At 34.8% G+C, this 27,652-nt stretch overlaps 1 protein-coding gene across 7 annotated transcripts in view; it reads left to right on the top strand.

Annotated features, from left to right (window-relative positions):
• Positions 1-27,652, top strand: part of NBEA (neurobeachin) — a 683,633-nt gene that overhangs the window by 352,604 nt on the left and 303,377 nt on the right. For all 7 annotated transcript variants that reach the window (XM_035003560.1, XM_035003559.1, XM_035003554.1 and 4 more), the window contains 2 exons: positions 5,609-5,673; positions 25,996-26,104. In XM_035003560.1, coding sequence (XP_034859451.1) covers positions 5,609-5,673; positions 25,996-26,104 — 174 coding nt within the window. The remainder of the gene's footprint in view (positions 1-5,608; positions 5,674-25,995; positions 26,105-27,652) is intronic.

Here is a 27,652-nt window from a genome sequence, read left to right as displayed (position 1 = left end):
AACATGTTAATGTATAACCCAGTAGTCTTCTACGGTAGGGAAGAAAATACTCAAATTTGGCTAACAAATAACTAATAGACCTTAGAAAAAAGATAATAGGGAATATAGTATTTCTTAAATTTTATTCATAGGTTTTTTTTTCTTTGTTTTCCATCCAATGTCACTAAACTAATAGAATTGACCTCTTGTTGCCTTAATGCTGTAGCATAGTCATTGTAGAAATTAGATCATTTATTTCTTCTGGCCCTTTAGTTACTATAGATGAATAAAATGTGGCTCCTCCTTCAAAGATGCAGTACCTAAGATCTAATCGTATAATGTACACATAAAACATATAAAGAGTAAATTGGGGTTTAGAGACATACAGAAAAATACTTTTAAGCTAGCTAGTGTTGAACTCCATATTGGAAATTTGGTATCTCAGTTTATGTTGTTTTAAAATTCTGTGTCACATAACTATCTGATACCTACTTACGTCTGAGGAAAGAAAAGCAGGACAATGAGAAGTGACAGAAGAGCAAGATAGAGCCTATTATGTGAGCTCCGATTTAGGTAAGAATTTTGAGAAAATAGCAACTCTCAGCCTTTCTGAGGAAGAAGTCGAACTCAAGTAACAAAGCCTGTCAGTAGCATTACATTGTCATCAAACAAACTCGGGAATTATATTGCCTGCTTATTCACAAAAACAACTCTGACGCCAAAAATATATACATGGCAATGAGAAGTTTTCATTCAAAATTTTTTACTCTCTGTAATCTGATAAAATTAACTATCTCCACCTTGGCTGCCAACAGTGTTCCAGACAATGGCTGCGTTGTCGGTCTGGCTCCCAGAGTGAGGCTGATGATGTAGAGGGGAACACCTGCAATGGACATGGAGCATTAACAGAAATACATCTTTGTTGTTTAAGCCCCTGAGGTTCAGTAATTGTCACAGCATAATCTTGTCTCTCCTATAGGAGAGACACCTTCATTTTGGCAGAGTACACCGTCATTAGGTTCTGGAAAGAGAGTGGATGAAAAACACATGTTTATGCATGTCTGAAACTAGTCTATCCTCAGATGTTATGGAGAGTTTGGGTGGATACTGTGTTTAGAGTGTTATGTTCTCCATAACTGTGCAAGCAGTGTTTCCTTTTCTTCTCTTTTCTAGCTTTACTGTTGAGAAGTTTAGTTTCATTCTTATTCTTGGTGCTTTGTACAAACTTTTTTTTCCTGTTAGCCTTTTCCTTAACCCTCATGTTAAGGAAAATTTCATGATAATGTGCTTTGCTGGGGGTTTTATGTCCAATATTTCACTTCTGGGAACAGTTTTAAATTTATTTGATAATTTCCTGTCTTTCATGTTCCCCTTTCTCTCTTCCCCGTTCACTCTTTCTACAATTCCTACTCAGTGGATATGGTCTTTCGATTGGAGATCCTCCAATTTCCGTATTTATTTTTGTTGTTGTTGTTACCGTTGTTGCATCCCTTTATCTTTTTGTTGGCACCTTCTGTACTTTTGGGAAATGTTTGTGACTTTTAAGCTTTCTTTTTTTGATGTTTGCAATATCTTCACATACCTCAACCATGTAATTACAGATTTTTTTTTCCTGTTGTTTCAGTCTCTCATTTTCCAGGTTTCCTTTTTTGTTGTGTTGTTGTTGTTGTTCCTGGTATCTCTTCTGTACTCTTCTCTTGGTCTGTGTCTTTCATGTCAGGTTGCCAACTCTAGGTAATGACTTCAAAAGTGGTATTAGTAGCTTAGGCACCAGCTCTTAGGCCAACTCTAGCACCAGCTCCAGTACCTGTAGAGTTTGGGCCAGCTCTTGAACAAGCTCTGGAGCTTCACACAGCTCTGGGTCCTCCTCCATCTGCAGAGCTGAAAGCAGTGCCAGCTCTGGAACTAGAATCCGCTTCAGACCAGCTGCAGAGCAGAGCTAGAGCCAGCTCCAGGGATAGAGGGAGTTCCGTCATTAACTGCAGCACTGGCTCCAGCAGCAACTGCAGAGCTGGGGCCAATTCCAGAACTCATCCTAGCAGCAGCTCTGGTGCTAGAGCCACCTTCTGCCCTGGCTCCAGAAATAGTGCTAGGGCTAGCTGCAGAGCTATAGCCAACTCCAGCCTGAGCTCTCGTATGCACTCCAGACTTAGTGGCAGCTCCAGCTCCAGCTCTAGCCCCGGAGCCACTGTCAGCTCCAGATTTAGGGTCATCTCCGTCACCAGTTTTCATACCAGGTCTGGCAACAGTGCCAGACTTAAAGTCAGCCCAGAACTAGAGTTAGTTCAACGACCAGCTCTAGCACTGCAGCCAGATTTGACATCAGCTCTAGAGCTGGATCTAGCTCCACGTCTAGTGCCAACTCCATTCCCGTATCCACCACCAGCATCAGAGGCGGTCAGCTCCAGACCTAGAGTCGGCTCAGCCACCAGCTCCTGTGCCAGTTCTGAGCTCCAGCCAGTGCAGCTCTAGCTTTCTGTCCCCTCTCGGCATCTTTTTTGGTTCTGTTTTGTTTTTTCAATTTATGTTTCATACACTTGTGGTTTACCGTATTTTGTGTTTTACAATTCACATACAGAAAAATCCTTAATCATTAAAGGGTCTTATTTGCATGTTCTTGTTTTGTTGAGCCAGTGGATTAAGTGAATTGTTTTCTTTTAAATGGTGCTATGATATTTTGCTACTATTCTTAAATTTTGTTAGAGCTTTTCTTATCTGTTAATGGCTTCTTTTTCTAATCTTAAAAATACAAATGATTCCCAAAATTCAGCCAGACCTAGGTCTTTTGATCCTCTTTCTGATTCTTCTTGTCTCTTTTTAAATTTTTTTATTTAAATTCAATTTAATCAACCTAAAGCATATTATTAGTTTCAGAGGTAGACTTTAGAGATTCATCAGTTGCATATAACACCCAGTGCTCATTCCATCTTTAGAGACTTTTGCCTGATGGTCTGCCTTAATATTTTTATGCAAATAATTCCAAATTCCACATTCCATTTTGATATACCATGTCACTCTAAATCCAACAAGTATGAACCTGTGATTTTCCTCAAATGTGTATCCTTCTTATTTTCATAATACTACCATTCTTCCTGTCATTCATGCTAAAAACTTAAACCTTACATTGTTCCACTTTTTTACTTTAACCTTTAAATCCGATTTCTCATCCAGTCCTGACATCTCTTCCTTGTATAGTCTCTTAATTTCCATTTCCCTATTCGAAATACCAGTGCAATGTAGGCCCTTATTGTTTCTCTTCTAGAAAGGCATATAAAACAATCTTCTACTGTTTCCTCTTGTTCAAGACTGACAAATTACTCTTCTAAAACACATATTTCTTGAATGAAGTCTTGCAGTCACACACTTCATTGGCTTTCTCATCCTTTAAACTCTAATGTCCTTGACTTGGCTCAGACTTATTTCTGCTGTTCCTTTATCAAAGATTGCAAATTAGTGTCTCATGGGCTGAGGCACCTCACAGATATCTTTTGTTTGATCTTTGATCTGAACAGAGTTTTCAAAACATTTTACTCTATGATCTTTTAGACACAGTATAATTTGGGATGCATATGTCATACCTGAATATGTACTTTGAAATATCTTCTTGAAAAATCCCGTGCATATTAAAGTTTCTGCTGATAAAAGAGCCTTGGTGTACAAACAGTATCATAAAGAAAATCATGTTTAAGAAGTTGTCTGTAAGAATTTATTCTTCAGAGTGTCATGGTTCTTGTTATATAAGAGTCAGTTTTCTCTTTCAGCTGATATCACAATAAATGTCAAGCATTCCTGAGAAATTTGCACATTTTGTGGTATATTGGTTTGCAATAAATATAGGATATATAATGGGAATATACAATATATATAAAAGGATGGTAATATAAACCATTTTATTAAAATATAAGAAAAAGAGTTCCCTGTAATTATTTTCAATAGAAATGATTTTAAAGTTTTAATAAGCACTGTAAAATGCAATAATGATCTTGTCATTTAGATGAATTTTCGTTAAAGGTTATGTATGATAGCTTGAAGTGGCTTTGCTAAAACCATTTAGCAAACCATAGAACCATTTAGCCCTTTATAAGATCATTACTGTCCCCAGGCTTCCACATCTCTTTTCCCAAGTTGTTGATTCTCCTGGTGGGGAAATGTAGATTCATGATGCATTCTTCTGTAATTCTTCACAGATTTACTTCGAGCAGAAAATATTTACAAGCCAAGTACCTACTTTTGGGGACCACATTTATTCCCTGTATATATGCAAAGCTTTAAAAAGGCAATATGATCAAGAGTAGAGGGAAAGGTTGACATGGAGACTGTTTTTTGTGAAGCTGAATTTGTGGCAAGTCAGCTGACTACCTCGGTGTAGAGCAACTTAATAGTAGGAAAATCATGGAGAAAAAAAATCTATAGATGAGTGATATGAGGGATCAATAGGGATTTTTTATGAAATGTATTAACGAAGCATTTATTTATAGTACTATTGAAAGGGATGTGATTTTTAATTCAAAAAACGCAATTTACCAGCTATATAAAAAAGCAAAAAATCAGAGGGGGAGATGGACCATGAGAGACTATGGACCCTGAGAAACAAACTGAGGGTTCTAGGGGGATGGGGGTGGGGGGATGGGTTAGCCTGGGGAAGGGTATTAAAGAGGGTACGTACTGCATGGAGCACTGGGTGTTATACGCAAACAATGAATCATGGAACAGTATATCAAAAACTAAAGAGTGCGTGTACTGAATGGAGCACTGGGTGTTATATGCAAACAATGAATCATGGAACACTACATCAAAAAATAATGATGTAATGCATGGTGATTAACATAACATAATAAAATTTAATTTTTTTTAAAAAGCAAAAAATTTAAATCACTAGAATAAACCAATACCCCTTCAAAAAAAATGGTTAAGGCATATTCTAAATATGCCATTGGAAGAGTACAAAATAAGCAATATGCTTTCCTAATCCAAAACACTATGTAACAATCACAAATTTATAATGATGACACTGTGGAACTGCCAAATTCATAAATATATTCTAATCTAAATTAGCAAAGAGAGGTTACATTCGGATATAGTTTTAATATTGTTTTCTCCCCCCCCCCTTTTTTTCAAAAGAATTCACTTGTAACCTTTTTTTTCCACATACTTCTCAGTCACTTGGAATGCACGTGTAACTAGAACATTTAATTTCAAATCAATTTAAATATTGTATATATTTCTGATTTTTGTTTTACAGTCTCAATGAAAAAATCTCTATTTTCAGGCCTAATGTTTTCTTTCCAAATGTTGCTAGTGCTTGTATAGTTGCATGACTAGTTATTTGGTTTCTTTTGGAAGGAAGCTTTGTGCTGAGAACCTTCTGTACCTGTGTCTCATTTTCTATCTGTCTGCATCAAGCCTGAGATTTACTGGGAATTCAAAAGCACCTTATAAACTAAGTGATACAGAGCTACTTTTAAGATTTGGATTTCTTACAAAATAACACTTGTTAAAAATATTTTTAAAAGATTTAGAAATGATATCACATGGAAGTTGTTAACAACATCAACATGATCCTTAAACCAGATGTTACTTTTGTTTACATGCTCATTTTTCTTATACTTGGTTTGGTTTCTCCTTTTAGGAATGGCAGAATTCTATTCAGAAGAATGCAGGACTTGCATTTATTGAACTCATCAATGAAGGAAGGTAATTAATTTTACAATTTTTAGACAATTAGTCCGTGTACATTTTATTCCGCTAGGCAACTGCTCTCCTACCATCTGTTCTAAAAATGAATAAGAAAATATACTTTGAGTTAAATAATTTATCACAGAGGTAATTAAACTTAAAAGGAACAAAGTTTAAGATATAAATCATATTTATTTTAGAGTGGGGAAAAGCATCTATGAACTAAAGGAACAAACTTTATAAGGTTTTTGTGAGATTTAAGCCCCATCCTACTGGGTAGTAAAGTTGTTTAACACAGATCAAGTGAACCCAGCCTGCAGTTCCATCTGCCACTCCATCTGTTTTCAAAGCCTTGCTCAGTGTTCACTCCCTCAGCCCATCTCAGTTCATGAGAAGTAGTTTTATCTGAACATACCATGCTCTTGGATACCCAACTGAAAATGTGAAGAATGTTAAACATGGGGAGTAGAACAGTCAGGTTAGGAATTCATATATCCCACTGTTAAAATGATGCTGTAAGTAAATTTGTGTTTGAGCTCATTATTGTATTAATCACTTTAGGATAAACAATTGTTCACTGTGATTTTTCCAATACTTTATTGGCAGTGGATACATTGAGACAGATGTTAAGTGTCACCATTTTGAGATGTATAGCTTCTGTCAGCCAACAACCTGCATCCTTTACAATGTTTTTTCTATGATACAGTGTAGTCTTTGGAAAATAGCGACTGAATATTTGGCATGATCTATTTATTTCTTATTTGAAACTATATTTAACTAAATTGATGATAAGGGAATAATGCTTACTGTATATAAAACTCTTTATCCAGGGAAGTGTCATGAAAGAATATTTTACAATATATTCCTTGAAAATTAGTTTATATATGGTAATGAAACCCATTTAAAAAAAATAAATGCAGTTTAGTATTCCTTTTTAGTAATAGTTTTTTCCCATCAGTTTATTATAATAATTCAGAGACATAACTTCTGTTTTTATAATTCATTTTATTATATATTTTTCATTTACATATTCTATGAATTATTTTTAGTCATAATAACACATCTCTAAAAGTTAAAATAAATTTTACATTCGCTGCAAAGCAAAAGATGCAGGAAAATACCAGTTTTCTCTTATAACATAAATACTAATTTTACATAGTAACATACTGTAGTTCTTATAAAACTTTGTTGTGTTAAGAATTGATAATAATTATTATCCATCTTAAGGCAATGAAAAATAGAAAAAAAATGTTGCCCAGACTATTCATTTTCATATCAATTATAAAAATCTCTCAATTCACATACATGCTAATTTTGTCAATTAGTTTCAACTGTGAAGGAAAAAACAAAAATTATCTTGTCATCAGTAACTCTCTGAAGAATTAATATAATTGAATCTTCAGCACTTAAGATTATAGCTATTGTCTTAGAACAGGGAAGGGGAAAAATTTGCTAATACCAGAGGTTTTAGTCCTGATAACTATTTTATTGTTCAGTGATAGAGTTTGAAGTTCATTTTATTTTGTTTTAGGAAAAGAGTTGGAATTATAGAAACCTTCAAAATGCTCACCATAATGTTCTTTGTGCCATTCTAGATTTTTGTTTTCATTTTTCATACCAGTTGCTCCTCCAATAAAGATTATTTTGGAACAAAAATTGAAACATGACTAGCTATAAATATAAAAGAACAGATCTTGTGTGCATTAATACAGCAAATGTCTGTTCAGTATTTACTACATACTACATCCTATTATAGGAGGTGGGACTAGAGAAGTGAATGAGACACACATGGTTCTGAATTTTGGGGGAAAGGCAAAATTAGAATAACACATGCACTAGTATAAAGGTGCCGTGATAGAGGTGGTATAGCTATTAATACAAGTAGAAGACAGGGCACTTACTCTAGACTGATAGGGTCTATTCTTCAGGTGGTAGGACTGTCAGGGTTTTCAAAAAATGTATCCAAGAAAAACCAATACAATAGAACAAAGATGGCCTTTTCATTGAATAGTGCTGGACATCCACATGCAAAAAAATAAATCTAGATAGAGATCTTATACTTTTCACAAAAATTAACTCAGAATGGATCAGAGATCTGAATGTAAAATGCAAAACTATAAAATGTATAGAAGATAGCATAGGAGAAAATCTAGATGACCTTGGGTTTGGTGATGACTGTTTAGATACAATAACCAAAGACATGATCCATGAAAGAAAGAGTTGATAGTCTGGACTAAATTAAAATTAAAGACTTCTGTTCTACAAAAGTCAGTGTCAAGAGAATGAAAAGACAAGCCACAGACTGGGAGAAAATATTTGCAAAAGCCACTTCTGATAAAGGACTGTTCTCTAAAATATACAAAGAACTCTTAAAATTCAACAATAAGAAAATAAACAACCTGGTTTAAAAAATGAGCCGAAGACCTTAACAGACACCTCAGCAAAGAAGAGCTACATATGGCAAATAAGCTTAGGAAAAGATGCCAGTCATCGTAAGTCATCAGGAAAATGCAAATCAAAACAATGAGATACTACTACACACCTATTAGAATGGCCAAAATCTGGAGCACTGACAACACCAAGTGCTGACCAGGATGTAGAGCTACAGGAACTCTCATTCACTGGTGGTAAGAATATGAATGGTACAGCCACTTTGCAAAATAGGTTGGTAGTTTTTTACAAAACTTAACATATTCTTACTACAGATCTAGCAATCGTTCTCCCTTATATCTACTCAAAAGATTTGAAACTTATGTTTGCATAAAAACCTGCACACAGATGTTGATAGCTACTTTATTCATAATTGCCAAAACGTGGAAGCAACCAGGATGTCCTTCAGTAGATGAATGGATAAGCAGATACCCATTTATTTATGTAGTACAACCAGACAATGGAATATTTATTATCTAGTGATAATAAGAAATGAGCTCTCTGGGTACCTGGGTGGCTCAGTCAGTTAAGCGTCTGCCTTCAGCTCGGGTCATGATCTCAGGGTCCTGGGATTGAGCCCCACATCGGGCTCTCTGCTCAGTGGAGAACCTGCTTCTCCCTGTCCGTCTGCTGTTCCCCTGCCTGTGCTCTCTTGCTCCCCCTCTCTCTCTCTGTCCAATAAATAAATAAAATCTTTACAAAATAAACAATAAAAATAAATGAGCTGTCAAGCCATGAAAATACATGGAGAAACCTTAATTGCATATTACTAGGTAGAAGAAGCCAGTCTGAAAAGGCTACCTATTGTATGATTCCAACTATATGACATTCTTGAAAAGGCAAGACTATGGAGACAGTAAAAAGATTAGTAGTTGCCAGGGATTAGGGAGGAGGAAGGCATAAACAGGCAGAGCACAGAGGATTTTTAGGCCAGTGAATCTACTCTGTTTGATACTATAATAGTGGATACATGTCATTATACATTTGTCGAAACCCATAGAATGTACAACACCAAGAGTGAGCTCTAATGTAAACTTATGGACCTTAGGTGATAATACTATATTAGGGTAGGTTCATCATTTGTACCAAGTGTACCGCTCTGGTAGGGGATGTTGATAATGGGGGTGGGCCTGTATGTGAGGAAGGGATATCTGGGAAATCTCTGTATCTTCTACTAACGGTTACTGTGAACCTAAAATAGCTCTAAAAATAGTCTATAAAATTAAAAAAAAAAAAAAAAACCAGGAGGTTCAAAAAAAAGTGTATCCAAATAGAATGCCATCTTCACTGAGAACTGAGAGATGGTTAGAACATATAGGTGAAAGGAAAAAAAAATAGAGGAATAAAATTCTGGGCCAACGGAATGGTGTGATTCTTTTCCTTAAGAATTTGTGTCCTCTTTACTGATATACTCCTGGTTTCTGGAATAATATCCAACACGTAGTTCACAATCACAAGTATTGAAGGAATTAAGGAAAGAATGGTTACGAGAGTGTTTGAGACAGAATGAACAGGCAACAAAAGGGTTTTTAAGCTAGGATGAAAGGGACCACTGGATTCAGTGATGAGACTGTCAATGTTGAATTCATTCACAGGTACACTGGTGAGTACCTGTGTGCTAAAGATGCTGGGTATAGACCCAGGCCCTGCTACAAGAGACCTTGCAGTCTCATGGGGACAACAGTCTTACAATTACTGATATAATAAATGTGCCAAAGTCGAGGGTACAGCAGGAGCAGATAATTCAGGGAATGATTGTGAGAAAGTGGTGATTTAATGAGAGAACTGGGGCCAGGAGCTAGGTTGTTCTGAGCTGAGGAATGAGTAGAAGATGAGTATAGTCCACACATACAGCAACTCTAAGGAATTTGGCCAAGAAGAGGAAAGATAGGGTGATTGCTGGAGGTGAGTTTTGGGGTAGTGGGGTATTTTTTGGAAGGGAAGAAGGACTTGAGTATTTTTTAAATGGTCACTGAATACTCTGAGAGGGGTGAGACAGAGGTATGGGGGTTGGTCCCTGTGGAAACGCACTGAGAAAGGGGGCAGACAGTTATATTGGTGGCAGGACTCAGAGGGGTTTTTGATGATACCTTCTATTTTCTCTATGAAGTGACAGAAAGGACCATTTACTGAAAATGAAGAAAATTTGGAGAGGTGGGTGCCATATTTGAGAAGAGAGGAGAATATTGAAAATAGCCAGTGTAGAAGAGCAGGGGAGAGAAAAGACAGGAACCTTAGGCATCTGGCCCAGATGTTGGAGGACCAGATAGAGACTGCTGTCCTTGATACTGGAATGTTTTCCCCAGCAGTCCACAATACAGAGAAGATGGGCATTTGCTTTAAGACACTCATTTCTCATACTTCAATGAAAATAACGTCTTCACTGAGTGCCAACCCCACCCCCATCACTAGTCCGGATTAGGTGCCTTCCCATGTTCTCATAGCACCTTCCAGTTCCTCTGGTGTATACTTCCCATACCGCAGTGTCAGGGCCTGTTTCGTCACCGTGTGTTTTGTAGGGTTCTTTCCACAGTGCCTATTACAACACATCGCATATGTGTATCATTTGTATGCAGTTCAAATATCAGTTCTTGTATTGATAAGCTGTCAGACTCTAGGCATGTAACATAATCTCCCTCTGACATAGTTTCACATCTGTAGAAGAGCATAACACCTTTCTTGCCCATTTTCTCTGAAGGTTGGAAATAATATATGACATTTATTATAACTTCTGCAACATAGGCTTTTAAAAATGGGAGTTTTGTTGTTGTTGTCATTACTTATAACGTATATTCAGAGTTTTGCTGACTCTCACCTCTAGTTTGTTTCATTTCCTTTCAATTTAGACCTTTCTCTTTCATAAATTTGAACTTGGGAGTTTCAGATCAAAAAAGTATCATATTGAGATAGTTGGGATGTAGTTACAGTAAAGACACATTACTCCATTTATCTGGCTTCTTCTATTTGTTGAGACCTACTGTGTGTTAAGCACAAATTAGATTCTTTACACACTCTTCTATCTCATTTGCATGGATATACAGCCTTTTTCTTAACTTTTTCTAATAATTTAAAATGAAACATATAAAAAGCACTTTCTCTTGGTCGTTAGAGTATCAGTCTTTAATTTGTCCTTGTGGGAATGAAGTTAAAAATCTTTAAGTGGAAATTGTTATAAATGTTTATCCTACTTACCAGCTATACTCATGGATATAATTCATCAATCATAGCTAGAGAAAGCAATTGTGCAGTTGTCTACAATTAACAGGACAAAAACAGTTGATGAATGTGCAGCTGAATTAAAGTACTCCCTAGGACAGGCTGAAATTATAAACTGGATCATTTAAAGGAATCTAACAAAGGATCTTTATAATTAAAACAAAGCAAGGTTAATGGGATGTAAAATTGCCTATAATATCTTGGCAATAATAATTGGATTTTAAATTATTAAAATATGAATTGAACTATAAAGCAAATAAGAAAGACTTTTTTAAATTATGGAATTTGAGTGATCCTTTGAAATACATTAATCATTTGCCTAAAATAAACCTTTATCCCTCTTTTGAAAGCATATAGGATATAATATTAATGAATATGCATAAAAGCCAGTGTGTATTTGTGTTTGGTACTAAATTTAACATAAGATTCATAAGATTCTAATTTTTATTTTGTTCTTCAAAATAGTGAAAAATGTATAGCTTGCATTTCTTAGGTTTTGAAAAGGAAAAGGATATTGCATCTAAGCATAATTCTTTAGTGATTATATGGCCTTGACTTGAATATCTTCTTTAATTTAACAAATGCTATATAATAATTAAACCAGCAAGCTTTGGTTTGGCTTATTTAATAATTAAAGCAGTAAACTTTGAGTTTATCTATTTGTTTTGTGTCTTTGATTTGGCAAAAATTGTATTAAAAAAAATAGCAGTAACTTCCAAAACTGTAAAAGAAACTTTTTTTCTTAGAATTGAGATTCTGGTTTAATTTTGAAGCAAGAATCCCTGAAAACTTCTGGAAAACAGAAGTTCCCAACCTGATCTATGCCTTTCCCTTACTACTGTGTTATTCATTTTATTCATGTAATAATTTTTTAAATCATGCTCAGTTTTGTAAATGAATGATGGAGAAAAAATCTTGTGCTTTTACAAAATTAATTGTATCATCTTAAACAGTATTGCTAATTTATAGACTTAACTTTAGACATTGATTATAAATAAAATGTTATTTACCTAAAACTAAGATAAGCAACCTATCTAATAATGGCTAGATTTCAAGGAATAAGAAAATAAATTTAGAATTTAATGATCATAAATTTTATTTGAATCGCATTTTAACCATGTTTAAAGTATATCTGCATATATGTATGTATTGAGATTCTTTTTGTCTTGTTAGGACAACTTTAAATATACTTTCCTCCTAGGCAACATTATTTTAACTTTGGTAAGAGTTAAGTAATAATTCATAAAACACTCATAGTTCTTTATATTAAAAGACAAAAAGGTGTTACACGCAAACAATGAATCATGGAACACTACGTCAAAAACTAATGATGTACTGTATGGTGACTAACATAACATAATAAAATAAATAAAAATAAAAAATAAATAAAAATAAAAGACAAAAGGCAAGAGTGCTCAATTTTTAATATATTCATTTATATGCCTTACTTCCTGCTCATTCTTATTTCTTAAAGATATTACTTTTTTTGTTGCTGTTCTTAGCTTACTTATTGCAAGAAAATGCCAGTCAAGAGTCAGATGATCCATGTCTTTATAGGAGACTTTGATTCAGTTTCTATACCATTCTGACATAACTTGGCAACAGAGGAGCCTAGAATTGGCATTTGTGGTTCGTATGTTGTTTAAATAACAGGTACAAGTAAACTAACAGGTTGCTGGAGGGACCATGCTGACATGAAGGTACAATGTGTATGGCGGGTCCAAGTTTATGCTAAAGGTGAAAGGCGAGGTGAAGGAATAGAATGAGCAAGCCAGGTAAGACAGGAGAGTAGCCATGGCCTGGGCTATAGATTTTAGTCTAGAAGCTCTTCCTAAGGTGCCAGGGGAATTGAAGTGTTGAGTATAGGCTGATTATTTGTCATGTTGGTAAAGGGAGAACCTATAAACTATATTCTTTAGTTATTGTTGTATACACCAACATTTGAAAAACCAGAATACTTCTTTTATGATATGACTGTCATAAAGAGTCACAGTCCAAGCTTAAAGAGGAATAAGAAAAAGTTCATTGTTTATGTTTGCATATATTAAATGTTTACATATTTTAAAAAAACACTACTCATACTTATGAACAGACTTCAAAACAGTCCATTATTCAAAGTCTAGATTTTTTTCATCCTTAGCACAAAGAAAAATAATAGACTTAATTTACTTAAGAGTTGATTGATGTTAAAAAATGATTTAATATTTCTACCCAGTATTTAAGGAAAAACTAACACCAATTATACTCAGTCTTCTAGAAATAGAAGAGTAGGTAATACTTTACACCTCATTTTATGAGATTTCATCACCCTGATAACAGTATCAATTACAAGAGATAAAATTACAGATCAATATCCACCATAAACATAGGTGCAATATTAATATTACCTTTAAAAGTTGTCAAATCAAATCTAGGAGGATTACATCATAAGTAAGAGGTGTTTATCCCAAGGATGCAGAGTTGGTTTAATATTCAAAAATATCTATCAATGTAATATACCATATCAACAGATTAAAAAAGAAAAAACATGTATGATATTTTAATAGACATAAGAAAAACAGTTGAAAAATTCAACATATATTCATAATAAAACTCTCAGTAAACTAGAAATTAAACTCAGTGTAATAAATCCTATCTACAAAAAACATACAGCTGACATTCTACTTAATGGTGAAAGACTGAATGCTTTCCCACTAGATCAAAACAAGGGAAGGATGTTCTCACCCACTATTTGTATTCAGTATTGGGCCAGAGGTCATAGCCAGTTCAATAAGGCCAGTAGAAAATTCTAAGGTGGCTGAGAAAAGGTACTATAATAAGTGAATTTAGCAAAGTCACATGATATGAGGTCAGTATTCAAAAATAAATTATAACAACATGTGTTTATAATATATGTGAAATATTGGAAACTTAAATAAAGCAAAACCATTATAATAGTGTCAAAAACAAGAACTACTTAGGGTTGTACTTAACAAAATTTGTGAAAGACCTATATGATAAAAACTAAAAAATATTTTTGTAAAAAAATTAAAAATAAAGAAATGCAGAAATATGTATTCATGGATCAGAGGACCTAACATGGTTAAGATGGTAGTTCTCCCCAAACTGGTCAATAGACTCAAACCTAATCAAAATTCCAGCCGGCGATTTTGGTTTTCTTGGTAGAAATTAACAAGCTGAATTTTAAATTTCTGTGACAATACAAAGGACCTTAGATAGCCACAACAAATAAAAAATGAACAGAGTTGGAGGATTAGTATAAAGATAGGTAGATCAATGGAAGGGAAGAAAGAAGATCTTACAACGCAATAATAAAAAGACTACCCAATATAAATCAGGCAAATGATTTGAACAGACACAGTAACAAAGAAGATATACAGATGGCCAGTCAGCACATGAAACCATGCTCCACATCATTATTCATTCGAAAAATTCAATTTTAAACACAGTGAGATGGCATTATGCACATACTATAATCTATATAATTCAATAGATTGGCAATACTAAGCATTGATGAGAATGTGGAGCCACTGATTGTACCTTGCTGGTGGGAGTGTAAAATGGTACATCCACCTGAAAAACAGTTTGTCAGTATCTTACAAGGTTAAACATACACTTAACCATTTGACCCAATAATTCTAAGCTTAGATATCTTCCCAAGAGAAATGAAAGTATTGGTCCACATTAAGACCTCTATGTGAATGTTCATAGCAGCTTTATTTATAATAGCCAAAAACTAGAAATAACCCAAGTGTCCGTCAGCAGGTAAGTGGATAAACTAACTATGATATAGCATTATATGGAATACTACTCAGTAATAAAAGGTATGAGCCACTGATACGCACAACATATATGGAACTTAAAAGTATTTTGTGAAGCTTAAGAAAGCAGACGTCTAGCAAAAATATGCTATGTGATTCCATTTATGTGATATGGAAAAGACAAAATTAGAGGGACAAAAAACAGTTCAGTTCTTGCTGTGGATGGCAGGAGAAGAGAACAAGGGAACATTTTTGCATGATGGAAATGTTCTTGGTTGTAGTGGTGGCTACCTAAAATATGCATTTGTCAAAACTCATGGAAATGTGCATTTAAAAAGAGTTAATTTTATTATGTGTAAATTAGATCTCAATAAACCTGACTTAAAAAAAAAAAAACCAAAAACCACAGTAGTGCTTCGTTGCTTGCGAAGTTCCGTAATATGACCTGCAAGGCCTTTGCTTAACTGGCCTTCCTTACCTCCCCACACTGATCCAGGCTCCCTCCTCACTCCTAAAGCACCTCTGTGTCACCCTCATATTTCATTGTCCTTTACTACTACAAAGAAGGCCCTCAATAAATTACTGTTGAATGAATGAATGCCTAACTCTGTATCTCACTCTCTGGAATGCCCTGTGAGAAGCCAACCAAACTGATTGTTTCCCAAACAAGTCAAACACAATCGCCTTTTTGTGTGACTTTGTTTGAGTTACACAAACAAGTTATGCTTAATCTCTCTAAGCCTTAGTTTCTTCCTGAGTGTAATGAGCTACTTACGCTTATCTAATAAGATATCAAATGAGGTAAAAATCCTATGAAATGATACCTATAATGCACCTAGCCTGCTAAGTTATCAATTCTCAATGTTCCTGACACATAATAGGCACTCAAGAAATGATCATTTGGTTTTATTATTATTTATTTAAGTGGCATGTGAGCTGGGTTTTGAAGACTATGGACAGAGAAGGTTGAGGACTCTAGAGTACCTTACACATCCCATCAAGAGCACTGATGGGTTTTTGTGTGTTCTTAGTATGGTAGTATCACTACTCCCTTATTGGTTTATTGATCACATTTTATGCAGAACACTAAAACAGACACAAGTGGTAGCATAGGGTGGCAATAATGACCTGTTGTTCAGAGCCTTCCTAGTGTATTGTGCTACTTAGCAGTCAAAACAGTAAATAAAAGTCATATGTTACTTGTTTTCTCCCTTCTTTTCTAAAAGAAATGTATTTTAGATTGCATTATTCTCTAGTTCTTAGAATTCATACTGGTAGATTCAGCAATAAGAAATTGTATTTTTAATCAAGGGAAAAGCTCTTTTGGGGGCTTGCAGTCATAATATTTGTGATATTTTTACAACCCTTTTCTTTTGGAAAAGGAACCATGTCATTGAGGGAGCACAGAACTTGGGAAATTAACTAAAGAGACTCTCCTGAAGTACACAACTCTTCTGGCCTCATTGTTATTATATTGTGGCTAATGGTGCTTTTATGCTGATTTGCCTCCAAATTTTTCCCCAAAATTTTCTTTATACACCATCAATCCATGTTTCTGTACTCCTGTTATTAGAAGTTAAATAGAATAAAATGGCTTGAAGCAAGCCTTCTTTTCTTTAGTGACTGCCACATCTCTGATCTTGAGCTGGTATTTCTCAATTCACCAAGTCCTATTCCATCGCTATTCAGACTTGTATTCCTGTTAGCATTGACTGTCCTTCTCTTGGACATTACAACTTTGAGCTGTTTACTTGGAATCCTAAAATTTAAGCTAGAAGCTTGATTATTTGGCCCAGGGTTAACCCTAATAGGAGAGAGTCTTCTGATCAGTATTTTTGAAACTGTTTTCTTGACCATTAATAATGCATGAAATCAATTTAATGGGTTGCTTTCAGCATTTTCAAAAATAAGAAATAGTAAATAATAGTAAAAATAGAAATAGTAAATAATAGAAAAAATAATTATCTGTTCAGGTAAATATTATTTGCTGGAGTGTTTATTGTGTGGATATATAGGGTTATGATATGAAGTGTATTTCTCATATTTTACTTTGAGACACAGTTTAAAACCACGGTTCTAAGCTGATTTGACAGTTTATGTGTCTTAAAACAACCTTAACATATCCTATTCTAATAACAATGTTTTCTAAATCCATATTAAACTATAAGATGAGTAAGTTATACAAATCCTCCATACTGATACTAGTTGTTGAGACTGGTTTTACATAGAAGAGTAAATAGCTAAGCAACCCATCACTGAAGAGATTGGAAAGAAGAAAAATAGATTTGATATAAATGACCTTTCTGGCCTGTGAACAAATCGAAGGTAACTCCCTTTGTATGTGTACCATAAAAGTTGACTTACTTAATCTAGTGACCAAAATAGTATTAGAATACCTGGGGACTCATCTTAAGAAGTGACCCTAACCTACAATGTTAAATACATGTATGCTTTTTGTAATCCTTCTAATGATGTTATTTCTGAGCTAGTTAACTTGGGGATCGATTTTGGAACTGTGCAACTAAATGAAGTTAACTAAGCAGCGCCATGCTCCCCACATAAATAGAGAGAGAGAAATGAATCTTCCTAAGAAATCAAATCCAGACTTTCCCATCATTCACACTGCATGAACTCAGTGGTCCTCAAATGTCAATGTGCATTAGTATCACAAGGATGTTTATGAAACATGTAGATGCTTGGGTCTCACCTCAGACCTATGCAGTCAGAATCTCTGGATGGGAGTTATATCACCATTTTTAATATGTTCTGCAAATGATCAGGATCTTTAAAGTACACCAAAATTTGAGGACTATGAGAACTATTACACTTCATTCATTCATCTTAGGAGTCATGTAAAATTATCACCATCTTTACCCATAACTGGAAACATAAATATAATCATAAGCTAAGTGATTTTTTTTCTATGCTTCGCTAAGTATAATAGCTGTTTAGGTTCATAGTAGATTATAATATAAATTTCTCCTTTTATGTATTTGAAGTGATAGACTTATTTGAAGCCTCAAATAGGTGATAAGAAAATGAAATGCCTATCGGTGGATCCTTGTTTTCATCCAACATAATTACTTAATTCCCAGAGCTTTTTCATAACAGTTAATTACATGAGGGGGTGGGGGTAGGTTTTCAACCAATGCTAATTCCCTCTTCTCACCTCACTTTCTGTCTTTAATGCCTCCTCTCTTCCATATCAAGTCCGTAGACCTCAATCTCAAGCTCCAAAATTATCCTTTAGGTTTTATCTTCCTTCTCTCTACTTTTCCCAGATCAAAACTCCAATTCTCCAGTGAATCTGAGACAAGTGTATGTCTGATTATATTTTTATAGAATAGGTTTTCATATAATAAGTTGATCCAAAAGCATGAATAATTCGTATTTTATTCTCTGGGAAAGGTTTGGTGTTTTAAGACAATAACTTAATACTGTATGTAATTTTTTTTCCTAACAGCCATATATAGAGAGAGATTTTCAAGTCTCTAGTGTCTGTTTTTCCACTTTTCTTTCCTTTGCACCAAAGAAAGACTCAGGATAGCCCGTTACAGAGACCCCCTACTGTGCCCCAGTTTTCTAATCTTTGTATTTTACCAGTCATATAATTGAGTAAATTGGGTCTTGCCTAAAAAAATATAAAGTTTGATTAGTAGTACAGCTCATAACTAATATGCTGACTTACAAATCTAGGTTTGAATATGCAGAATCACTTTGAAAGTCCCACCACAGCCTGATGTGGGGGTTCATAGACAAATGTCAGGATATGCCATTGTTTTTCCTTCTTAATCAGTGTAGAAGAACCAATGTATCAAAGTGTACCTTTCAGAAAAGTGAACTACTATTTGGTGAGCCGGGGGTGTGTGGGGGGGGGTACCTAGTACATGTCAAACACTTTACAAGTATTGTCTCATTCTCTATGCGCTCGTAACCGTATGAGTTGTCCCTCCTTAAAGGAAATGTACTTTTGGGGAATGTAGGAAAATTAGAGACTTCTCAGGAACAACATGGTATTTATTTTGCTATTTTCATAAGGTGAAGACCTGTTGGCAGTAAAATATTTCAAGAACCAGTAGAGCCCAAAGCTTGTAAACATTTTCTAAAATAATTTTTTTTAATTTTAAATTAAAAAGTTAAAAGTTTTTCCAGATTTTTAAATAGTCTACTTTTTTAATTTTTTTTTTTTAAGATTTTATTTATTTGACAGAGAGAGAGATAGCGAGAGCAGGAACACAAGCAGGGTGAGTGGGAGAGGGAGAAGCAGGCTTCCCGCTGAGCAGGGAGCCCGATGTGTGACTCGATCCCAGGACCCTGGAATCATGACCTGAGCCGAAGGCAGATGCTTAACGACTGAGTCACCCAGGTGCCCAATAGTCTATTTTTTTTTAAGATTTTATTTATTTATTTGACAGAGCATAAGCAGGGGGAGTGGGAGAGGGAGAAGCAGGCTCCCCGCTGAGCAGGGAGCCTGACTCAGAGCTCCATCCCAGGACCCCCGGGATCATGACCTGAGCCGAAGGGACTGAGCCACCCAGGTGTCCTTAAATAGTCTATTAAGGAAACAATTAAGCTTCTCTGGCCCAAGCAGACTCTACCTTGCAGTGTCACCAGAGTCTCTATGCCAGATTTTGGGGCCAAAGGGAATTCTGCTCCTATGCTGTGTGGCCACTTAACTTCCAATCAGAGTCTGTCTTCTTGGCTAAATAAATCAGGATCTAAAAATCTAATCTTGCAGTTTGGGCATACATGCTTTTCCCCAATTTATAAGCTATCTGAAATAGTACACCCTCATTTTCCAATCAGGAAACTGAAACTCAGACACAAGGAAAATTGTTTGCCCAATTCATAATACTGATAAAAGGCAGAACCTAAATATAAACTAGATTTGCTTTTGTCCCCTCATTCATCGTAGGTAATGGAAGACTAATTTTTCTGACCTCTCATATTGCTTTTTCTATTGATTTTTTCTTTCATCAAATTACAGAGGTTGTATTTAAAATTCAGCATCTGTTAATCTCAAGTCAAAGACCAGCAATTAAATTATAACATACTGCATAAAATTGGATTCTTCCTAGAATATCAGAATTTGCCCTGCTGATACATATTCCATTTGGAATAGAATACTTTGCTTTGTCTCTTGACTTTTTTCCTATATCTATGACATCTCTGTCTGTTTTAGAATAGGAACAAATAGGATTGAACAAATTGGGATTTTTTTTTTTCTATTTCCTTTGGAAAATAGGCTCACATTAGAAGATGAAGACCACTTGAAAGTGCCTGGGTGGCTCAGTTGGTTAAGCATCCAACTCTTGATTTTGGCTTAGGATGTGATCCCCAAGTTGTAAGATGGAGCCCCCCGTATTGGGCTCTGTGTTGGGCATGGATCCTACTTAAGATTCTCTTTCTCCCTCTCCCTCTGCCTCTACCCCCACCTCTCTTTTTCTAAAAAAAAAAAAAAAGAAGAAGATGAAGGTGAACATTTCATTCATTTCCTATATTATATAGATACTATGAGGAAGAAAATGTTCTGTAATAGATATTCCTAGAGTCATCCAGTATTTTTTATTTACCTCATTTTTTGTGTGCTAAATGTACCATAGAATTTCCTGGTGCTAATAAATTACCTTAATGTTAAAATTCTATTTCTTCTTTGCCCCTCCTTCTCACATAACACATTCATGTATTCATTCAGTCATTCACCCATTTAGCCAGATGTTATTTGTGAGTCCATATTTCATATCAGGTACCTTGCAAATCATAAAGACCAGAACAGAAATCACTGAAACAGAAAAATAAGATACAATAGAACAGATGAACAAATACAAAGATTTTTTCTTTAATAATAATACAGGCAAACTATCCCAAGATTGATTAAGAACAAAACAGAAAAATAAACATCAGAAATAAAAAGGAAACATAATTATAGATAAATTTAGAAAAGATAATGAGAGTGCTATCAAAATGTTTTACCATTAAAAATAAAAATTTTAGGGCGCCTGGGTGGCTCAGTTGGTTAAGCGACTGCCTTCGGCTCAGGTCATGATCCTGGAGTCCCTGGATTGAGTCCCGCATCGGGCTCCCTGCTTGGCAGGGAGCCTGCTTCTGCCTCTGACCCTCCCCCCTCTCATGTGCTCTCTCTCTCTCATTCTCTCTCAAATAAATAAATAAAATCTTTAAAAAAATAAAAAATAAAAAAATAAAAATTTTAATGAAATGGGAAAATTCCTAAAAAATATATAATTTCCAAAGATTGAATAACAAGTAAAAAAAACCCTAAAGTTCTAAGTATGAAGGAGATTTAATCAGTGAAATTCTTCCTACAGTAATAGTTTACAGTTATATTCTACCAAATGTTCAAATAAAGCACCATTCCAACCATAGACCAACTGCTAGAGAACACGAACAGAGGGAATGCTCTCAACTCATTCTTTGAGGCCTGTTTAATCCTGACTACAAAAGTGAACAAGATGTGTGGGAGAAAGGAAAACCACAAACCAGTCTCCATTATGAATGTAGATGTGTGAATCCTTATTAAAATATTAACAGAACCTAGTCCAGCTATGTATAAAGATATACTATGTCTGTGGGAGTGGAGAACTAGGGGAGGGAGGTGGGGGAAAGTTAACCCAGGAATGCCAAAGTTGTTCATCATTTTAAAATTCCTAAAAATGTCTTTCATTTATCATATTAAATCCTTATTATCCTCCCAGGAGGTTCAGATGCATCAAATAAAATTCAACATTCATGATTTTTAAAAAATATTCTTAGCAAACTAGAAACAGAGAAGGATTTTCTTAATCTGAAAAGAATGCAGAAAATGTGCCACTTTATTTCTAAAATTTATAAACAAGTTAATCTGGACAACATATTTTGGCATATACATATATTAGATAAAACAATGAAGAGGCAAGAGAATGATAAACACAAAGTGCAGCAGAGTGGTTAATAAATGTGTGTGTGTTTATGTGTTAAATATATATCCAAATCAATATAAAAATACATTCAAATAAATACAGTATTTTTTTAAATAAAGAAAAAAATTAATTGAATAAAGTTTGGACACTAAAGATATTTCTGTGGACTCTCAAAACATGAGTAAAAGAAATTGGCTGTAAAAGAGAAATAGAAACTTCATCTTCAATGAAATTTGGTTTTGTGAGCTTTCCTCAACAGTCCAGATGTAAGACAGAGGAGGGAGACCAATTCTTAATCTAGGGTTACATATTTCCTGAGCAATTGCGGCAGATAGATAGGAATTGAGTGAAGGTGCCAGCAAGAAAGTAGTTACAACATGGAACTGTGGGATGGCAAGTTTGGTGGGAAAAGAAGTGAATCTGAGCAGTGGAAGAAGGATTAAGAGAACATAGAGGGATTAAACAGTTGCAAGTTAGAAGAATCAAGAGCTTGTTTTTGCCTGAGTCCAGGGGAGGGACAAATGAAGGCAAGAGAGAAGAGTAAGTGTAGGGAGGTTGCAACCAGAAAGTAGATTGTTGGGGGTTAAAGATTTAGGAAGTGAAGCCAATTAGGGCTGGTAGAGTGATTTCCTGAAGTGAGGTAGAATTGAAGTTTCTAAAGGAATCATAGATTGAGGTATTTTTAGATCCCCTTAAAAAAGGGACAGGGAATTGTGAGCTACTCTGGGGAATGGTTTCCCATGTGGATAATGAAGTTACCCAGAATGATTCTGAGTCAGAACTAAGATTCTTTTTCTCTATGGAAGTAAAATAACCTACATTAGTTGATGTGTAGCTCGTAAGTATGTTAGTTGATATAGAACTCATAAGTGTCAGAGCTAGGAGGACGGACTTTCAGGTAATTAATATAATTTCTCTGGTGTTTAGGAGGCAAGAGTCTTCTCCACCCTCTCCCCTCCTTTGCCACTGTGCCTCTTTGCTATGCCAATCCACTGTTTTGCTCCTGGGAGTCATACCTATTAGCCAGCCAGACCTAGAGCCTCTCCCTTCCTGCTGTGTTCTGTTAATCTATTTAAGTTTTGTAATCCACATTAATTTGCACATATTAGATTTCCTCCTGGCTTTCTTCAGCTTTCATGCACTAGACAAAGCCATTGAACAGAATATTCCAGTATTTCACATCTCTTTTCTCTTTTGAAGCCAGCCTAGCAAATACAGACCAACAAAACTTAATGATTTCAACAAAACTTAATATTCAGAGTTTAAGTTACAGTCTTTAACTTTTTTTATTTTTCTATCCCTCAATGAATTGAAGATTATCTGTATGATCGTTTACCCTCCCAACATTATAGAGAAGTCTTAGCCTTTTTTCACAAGTATTGTGGCTTCTAACAGATTCCCTTAACCTTTTCGTTCTTTGAATAATTTATATTATCATTAACTTTTGTGCTAAAAATTAGAAAATATTCCCATTGGAATATGCCTATGTTCCTCTTAAGTATAATTGGAGAGATTATTGCTGCATGTTTTCAGGTGATATTTCCACTTACCCTGCTGTTATGCAAGATTTTAGTTGTGTCATACTGCCAGGAAGTCCCTGCTGGTCTGAGAATGACCGCCATTATTTAACTTAAATCTCATCATGGAGTAATGATGTCAGACCACACATGAACTTTGGGCGAGAAGATTTCTACTGAGAACTATGTTGAATTCAGTATCTACATTACTGCCTTGAAATAGAGAGACCATTCACTAGCTGGTTTTTGTAGAAGATGCCATACAGATATTACACATAATTTGGTGAAAAGATACTAAAACTTAGTGCTATGTAATTCCACCTTAATACATTACAGTGAAGAAATAAATTCAATACAGTCAGACTCACTTCAAAGACATGTTATGTAGCTTTTACAAATTATATTAAGCAATAATTTAGAAATATCAGGATACCCAGTAATATTTTTTTGTTTGCTTATACATAGTTACCAGTGAAGAAGACAAGTTTGCTATAGGTAGAGAGAATGTAGTGAACAATATAGAAAGAATTACTATGAGTTGCTATTTAGTATATACAAAAGTTAAAGTGAGGTTCAATCTTTTCCCATTCTGACTGAAATTTATAACAACTTGAGCAAGAAAAAAATAATTCATTTCATTAATGAGCAGTAGAAATAAAGAATAGCAATCTTGAAAATAGCACTCTTGTTAAAAATCTAAATAGAGAAAAACTGGACCATGAATGGAGATGAGTGTTTGAACTGAGTCTTAAAATGATATAAGTAAAAGAACAGACATTATTTTGTAAGTTTGCCCTTTAAGAAAAACCCAAAAAGACTTAGAGTTAACTTCAAATATCCTTTGATTATTTTTAACACGGTAATTGCGTATTGCAAAAGAAAACATTTTAGAAGATGTGAAAGGGCCCAATCACTGTTTATAATTGACAAAATGACAAGAATTAATGTTAGAATTGCCCACAGTGGAGGAGAGCAGAAGTTAACATGAAAGGTTTTACTTCAAAAAATATTGTTGGCTAATGAAGATGCAATGCAAAATATAAAATCGTGAGAATTTTTTTTAAATTGCGATCTGAGGCGAAGAACTTAATTTTTCTGAGCCTTGGTTTCTTATGTTTAAAAATGAAAATAATATATATCTCTCAGGTTTCTTGTGAGAATTAAATATTAGGTGTAAACTACCTATTTTATTACGTATCTCAATAAGTGGTTTGGTGACAGTTGTCGATTTCTTCTCCTCCTCCTTCTCCTCCTTGATCATCGTCATCCTCATCACCATCATCATCATCATCATGTGGTTTAAACCAAGACCCATTTTTAAATCTCTCATTATTCTCATTGACTGGGCTCAGCTAAGCAGTTCCTTTGCTCCCTGTGAAGTTGTCTGGCATTTCAGTCACCTGGGAGGCTGGCTCTGGGCTTGGGAACTCATCTAGGCCTGGGATCCTGAGGTCCTCTATTCTCCTCCTCGGGCTGTCTACATAATGTGAGCTTTTCTCAGTATTGCAGCAGATTCTAGAAGACAGAGTTCCAAGAAAGAAGAGCAAAAGGTACAAGGCATCTTATGCCCTGGCCCCAGAAGTCACGAAACATCACTTCTGCTATATTCTGTTGGTCACAGGAAGTCACAGGTGGATCTAAGAGGAGCAGAAAATGACTCCTCTTTTTGATGGAGCAATAACAATATCACACTGCGAAAGAGCATGTGGGATATAGAGATACTGTTGCAGCCATCTTTGAATAACCTCTGCCCTATGCTATAAAAGAAGTATGAAGAAGCTCCCTGTGTATACATAAGAAAAGGTCTTCAAGATATATTGCTAAGTGAGAAAAGCTAGGTACAGAAAATAATACTATATTATAGTATAATATACTACCATAGTGTAAGGATATGGGGGAAAACATATTTGTATTTTCTTATGTATTTTTAAAAGTCTCTGAAAACATGCAAGAAACTAATACAACAGGTACCTGATGAGGTTGGAAATCAGGTGGTGAGGTGATAAAGTGAGGCTTTCACTGGATTTCTTACACTTTTTAAAAACAATTTGAATATTCAGATAACTTCTATTGTTTAAAAATTCAGTTTATAGGTTTCCTAATATATGGCCATCTAGCGTTTGTGTGAAAATCTACTTCCAAGATAGTGAATTCTGTTGTTTTCACCATTTACTCCAAAGGTGATGAATTCTGTTGTTTTAACCATTTAAAACACTGTCAAAAAGCCTTGATTTGTTTTGCCTTAACTAACTTTATGAAATTAACTGAATCATTCATTGACAAGACACACAGTACTTAACAGAGGCATTGTTGTAACAGTTTTATGGTATATTTCTGTATTTCAAATGTCTGAGTTATAATTTCATCTATCTTAATTTCATAATGTAACTTTAAACTTTATCCATAATTAATACTTCAAATACTGAAATTTGATTATTTAGAAGTAATATTTACTGAAGTTATTAAGAATAATAATTTCAAAGATATCTTCCTTTTTAGATTACTATGCCATGCTATGAAGGACCATATAGTTCGTGTTGCAAATGAAGCTGAGTTTATTTTGAACAGACAGAGAGCTGAGGATGTACACAAACATGCAGAGTTTGAGGTAAGGTTTTGGTGGCAGATTAAATTCTGCTTCTCTGTTATAAGTCAGCTATCACTGATGATAACCTTACATAAGAAGGTTTTTTTTAAAAGGAATATTTCACTCAAGTCATTTCAGTTCTTTTTTTTTTTTTAAAGCTTTAGTAAATGCCAAACACAGAGCACTAATTTTTACCTCATTTACAGCATACAGAGATTCTTCTTACCATGTGCCTAACCCTTTGGTAGACCGAAATTGTTCTAATGTACTCTTAAAGGCAAATAAAATTTTATGATGCAGTTACTTTAGTAATTTTTAAACTAGTTTATACATCACTAGAGATGGGTGTAACAAGTGGTTATATGAAGAAACTGTTTTACCAAATATTCACTGGTTTATTATTTATTAATGTATCCATCTTTAGAGTGACCAAAGATCACGTCAGTTCATGTTTTATTGTTATAATCAATATTTTATTGACAATTGAAGCATTGCTATTATATGGTATGCATGCAGATATATACATATATTGAGAATATAATAATTTAAAACTCCTCCTAAGTACCTTGACTAAAGAAAAAATTAAGTATCGTTTCTATTTTATATGCAAAAACTAAAGTATATGGAAATATTGTAGGGGTGCCTGGGTGGCTCAGTCGTTAAGCTTCTGCCTTTGGCTCAGGTCATGATCCCAGGGTCCTGGGATCGAGCCCCACATCAGGCTCCCTGCTCCCAGGAAGCCTGCTTCTCCTTCTCCCACTCCCCCTGCTTGTGTTCCCTCTCTCGCTGTGTTTCTCTCTTTCAAATAAATAAATAAAATCATTTTTTAAAAAAGAAATATTAGCACCCGGCTAGCTCAGTCGGTAGAGCATGAGACTCTTAAAAAAGAAATATTGTATATTCTATACTAATAGAATTTATAAAAAATATTTTTATATTTCTAGCATGTTAATAATTATTTGACATTTTTTAATTGCCTCGGTTCAATATATTGATTTCAGTGTTTTAAATTATAGTGATTACTTAATTCATTCAATTTGCAAAAAAACTTGGTTTCAGAAATATTCAAGTAACCTGGTATTTGGCTTAGGTTGAACTGTCAGTGGCCTTGAAAATAATAAATAACCATCAGTTTATTTTCCTGATGCAACATGTAAACAAGTGTGGTGTGGCTGGAAATCAGAGCCCAAGATTTCAGTTTTGATGAGGTTTTTATCTCAGTAAGCCAGCTCTCTTCGTCACGCAAGTTGATGCCCTTGGTCTAGTAATCTCTGACCTCGCTAGCTGAAAAGCATGAGACAGAGAAATAACTGTTGTCACTCTCATACTCTTAACCTCTGCCTCATTTGTCAGGTGAGGCAGCACACACTTGTCACATGAGATTGCAACAACCTTATTTTGAAAAAAATACCAAATATTTTAAACTTTGATAAAAGTACATTGGCAATTGGGTGTTTATCAATGTGAAGTTTCATATCCCTTCAACAGTAAATACTTCTGGATATTTATCAAGTTATCCTGCTATAATCTGGATGTCAAGAAAGTTTTGACTTATCTGTTCTTTGAAGC

This window comes from Mirounga leonina, unplaced genomic scaffold (assembly GCF_011800145.1).
Source record: "Mirounga leonina isolate KUSES-001 unplaced genomic scaffold, KU_Mleo_1.0 Mir_127, whole genome shotgun sequence".
Classification (NCBI taxonomy): domain Eukaryota; kingdom Metazoa; phylum Chordata; class Mammalia; order Carnivora; family Phocidae; genus Mirounga; species Mirounga leonina.
Note: the sequence above shows the minus strand (reverse complement) of the source record. Positions and strands in the feature narration are given on the sequence as shown.